This window comes from Myotis brandtii, unplaced genomic scaffold (assembly GCF_000412655.1).
Source record: "Myotis brandtii unplaced genomic scaffold, ASM41265v1 scaffold471, whole genome shotgun sequence".
Lineage (NCBI taxonomy): Eukaryota > Metazoa > Chordata > Mammalia > Chiroptera > Vespertilionidae > Myotis > Myotis brandtii.
The window spans coordinates 3,142,160-3,145,635 of NW_005367989.1; the positions used below are offsets into that span (position 1 = coordinate 3,142,160).

Below are 3,476 nucleotides of genomic sequence, written 5' to 3' on the forward strand. Positions count from 1 at the left end.
CATCTTGTGGCTATGGGCGCTGCCATCTTTGTGATGGAGTGATGGTTAATTTGCATATTACCCTTTTATTAGGATTATTCTTATCAGTAGAAAGTATCTTATAAATGTAATAGGCATTTAATATTACAATTACATTATAATTAGCATGAAGTTTATTTCATTGAAAAATCAGTCTAGTTATGGTATACTCTTTTTTTGTACAATTATGTCACTTTAATTTTTAAAAATTTAATTAAAAAATATTTTTAACAACTTTACATTGAGAACATAAGTATCTGAGAGGAGATCAGCCCGAGCTGGGCTGTTTGTAAGGCTCTAGCTTAGCGGCACACATGAGTGTTGAAGTACATGTGTCTCCCGCATTGTGGCCTGCAGGGTGGGGTCCCCAAGGTCCTGGGTGGCAGAGCAGCTCACTTGTTTCTGACAGACCACAGAAAACCATGCATCTTAGGTTTAACAAGGAACTAATCTAAAGAAACACTCTAGGAATTTTGAAAACCCCAGTCTCCTCTTCACTCCCTTTACTTCTCTCAGACTGAAAAACACAATCTCATCATCCATTCCTCAAAAACAAAACAAAACAAAAGAAAAATGAGAGAATTGTTGAATTCCTTCCCTGGTGCTTCCTTTAATGCACCGGGGTAGCTTTGACACTAGAGAGGACACTACAGAGGCACTAGTGACTGTCTTGCAGTCATCTCACTTCAGACTTCCACTCTTCAAGCCAGAGAGAAATCATCTACCAAATACTCCCACTGCCCTTTTCCTTCTGCTTGAGAAGATACAGATTCCTTAAAACCCTGAATAAGTTCTTATATGCTATGAAGAACTGTAGTATAAATAGTTTTCTTTGTGAATCAGGCAGTTACTTATAATAAACATTTTCCCTGTATTATGTTTTGTATGTTAACTTACTGTTTTCTACTAGTTGTCTTTTTGCCACAAGATAGAAGAAAAAAATATATATATACATATATACACATATATGTGTGTGTATGTATATGTATATATGTGTGTATATATATATATGTGTGTGTGTGTATGTATATGTGTATATATATGTATGTATATGTGTATATATATGTATATATATATGTATATATATATATATGTATATATATATATGTATATGTGTGTGTATATATATATATATATATGTAAGGGTATGATGGCAGCAGGTTTCTGACAAGCCCCATTGACATAGTACATTTTTCCAAAGGCTGTTTGAGTAGAAAGTACAGAGACATTGTACAAACCTACTATTACATTTGAGAAATCATTAGCCCCAAAGGAGTAATAATGGTATGCTATTAAAACCATGAATACATTTTCAGTATCTGTATTCAAAAAAAGTTTATAAATATGTAAATTTCCATTCAACAAATCTAAAATAAAATGCACTAAAAAACTGATATGTAGACAAAAGTTTATTTACACCATACAACATTTTAAATATTTTATACACAGCTGCAGCAGAGAAAGCTACTCAGAGCTTTCTAGAGAAAACTGCAATAATAAAGATGTGAAATATATTATTCATATAAAAGTGAGATTATTACTTTATTGCATTTAAAGCAATGAAGAATGTAGCTCAACAAACATTCATTTAATGACAAAAACTTTGCTTTTATATTATAAAGTAAAAAGTGTAGTAATGGCCAAACAGACTGTTATAAACTTTAAAAACTGCATAAATATATACATTGTGCTTCATGGTGAAGTTTTTTGAAAACTAAACCATATGAAGCGGTTACAACATGAATCGTTGCTTGAGGTTTATCTATAAAGATTACCTTACAAATCCATTCCACGGGTACTTACAACACAGGATGGTCAGAACTGTACACCTGGTCCTCTCTCCACTAGCCTGGCCAGGGAGAAGTTACCATACGCTAACACCACTGACATGGCATGTGAAGGTCCTGACATAGAATAGTCACGCTGTCCAGATAGAAATGTCAGGCTTCCCAAGTCTTAAGTGTCAGTGCAATAAGTTTTGTCTCCATCTCAGTCCATTTTGATTTTGTTAAACTTCGGTTTGAAAGTCACCCTCTTGCACATCCAGAGGCAAATTCAGACACTTCTCCCACTCTGCTGGCCTCAGTTCCAAAGCATCCTTTGCCTCTGTATCTAAGACATTGATTGTGGTGTAATGTTGGTATTCACTGGGGTTTTTGAAAGTGTCCCATGGATTCTTGTTTGGTGCTGGGTTTTCCTGTTGAGAAGAGAAGAGAGTCATTCGTCTGATGACTAGGATTGCTGCTTGTTGACGTTTCCAGGAAGAGAGCGTGTTTGTAACCTTAATCCAGTTTATATGCTACAGAGATGATTAAAATTGTGACCAGCTGCAGGAAATGGTTTTGATTTCAGTTTTCTTTCATTGAGAAAGCTGATGAACACCTTATATAACTTATCCTAAAATATTCCAGCAATAAAAGGAAGTGAATAGTATTATGGAAGGGACAGCAGATGATGTTCTGGGCACCTTGTGTCAGTATGGCTATACATTCAGATAGGAAGTAGTTATCAATTACTGTTAAGATTACATGCAAAAATGTAAGTATTTACCAGGATCTTTGGTAGGATCTTTGAGGATATGTAATGGGGCATGTTATCTATATGTATAAAGAGCCAGGGTCCGTAATGTCCACAATGACCAAGGTTCAACCAAACACCAGAAGTCAGTGCTGGGTTGCCATGGTGACCCAGCACTGACTGCAGCTGGTGCTGGCATAGTGAACCAGCACTGAATGCTGAGGGGGCTGCAGATCAGGCCTGGAGAGAGGCCTGCAGAGAGAGGCAGGGTCTGATCCCCTGCCTCCGTGGCAGCTTTTAATCAGCCATTGCCCTTCAGTTTCTCTCCTGGCCTCTGCAGGGGCTGCTGATCAGCTCCACCTCTTTGATCAGGCCCAGAGATAGGCCTGGGGATGCTGACTGGCATAGAAACTGTCCAATCAGAACCAAACCTGGCTGAAGTGCCAGGAGCCAATGGCTGCCTAGGAGGCAGATCTTTTGACGCTGATTGGCATAGAAACTGACCAATCAGAACCTAACCTGGATGACCTATGAAGGCAGAACCTAAGGTGGGGGCTGAGGAGGGGTTTTAAGGGCAACAGCTGTTTGGTGTAAGGTGTAAGAAAGCGGTTCAATTTTTTCATGACCGGTTTGGTAGTATAGTGCATATGGCTGGCTATCAGTCCAGATATAGGGATTATATGTTTTTGTCTGCAAAGAGCATCTTCTCCTGCTGAAAAAGGCTCCCCCCTCCCCAATTTAAGCAGTTATATCCTATATAATCTATCTATACTACTAAAAGGGTAACCTGGCTGAAGTGCCAGGAGCCAATGGCTGCCTAGGAGGCAGATCTTTTGACGCTGATTGGCATAGAAACTGACCAATCAGAACCTAACCTGGATGACCTATGAAGGCAGAACCTAAGGTGGGGGCTGAGGAGGGGTTTTAAGGGCAACAGCTGT

General features: G+C 38.6%; 1 protein-coding gene and 1 long non-coding RNA gene across 10 annotated transcripts in view; one reads left to right on the forward strand and one right to left on the reverse strand.

Moving 5' to 3' along the window:
* LOC102260227 overlaps nt 1-3,476 on the forward strand; it is a 95,391-nt gene that overhangs the window by 31,396 nt on the left and 60,519 nt on the right. The window lies entirely within an intron of this gene.
* The window catches only part of ADGRB3 (adhesion G protein-coupled receptor B3), a 716,195-nt gene continuing 714,128 nt past the window's right edge, over nt 1,410-3,476 (reverse strand). For all 5 annotated transcript variants that reach the window (XM_005875869.2, XM_014547407.1, XM_014547406.1 and 2 more), the window contains one exon: nt 1,410-2,215. In XM_005875869.2, coding sequence (XP_005875931.1) covers nt 2,027-2,215 — 189 coding nt within the window. In that variant the 3' untranslated portion in view covers nt 1,410-2,026. The remainder of the gene's footprint in view (nt 2,216-3,476) is intronic.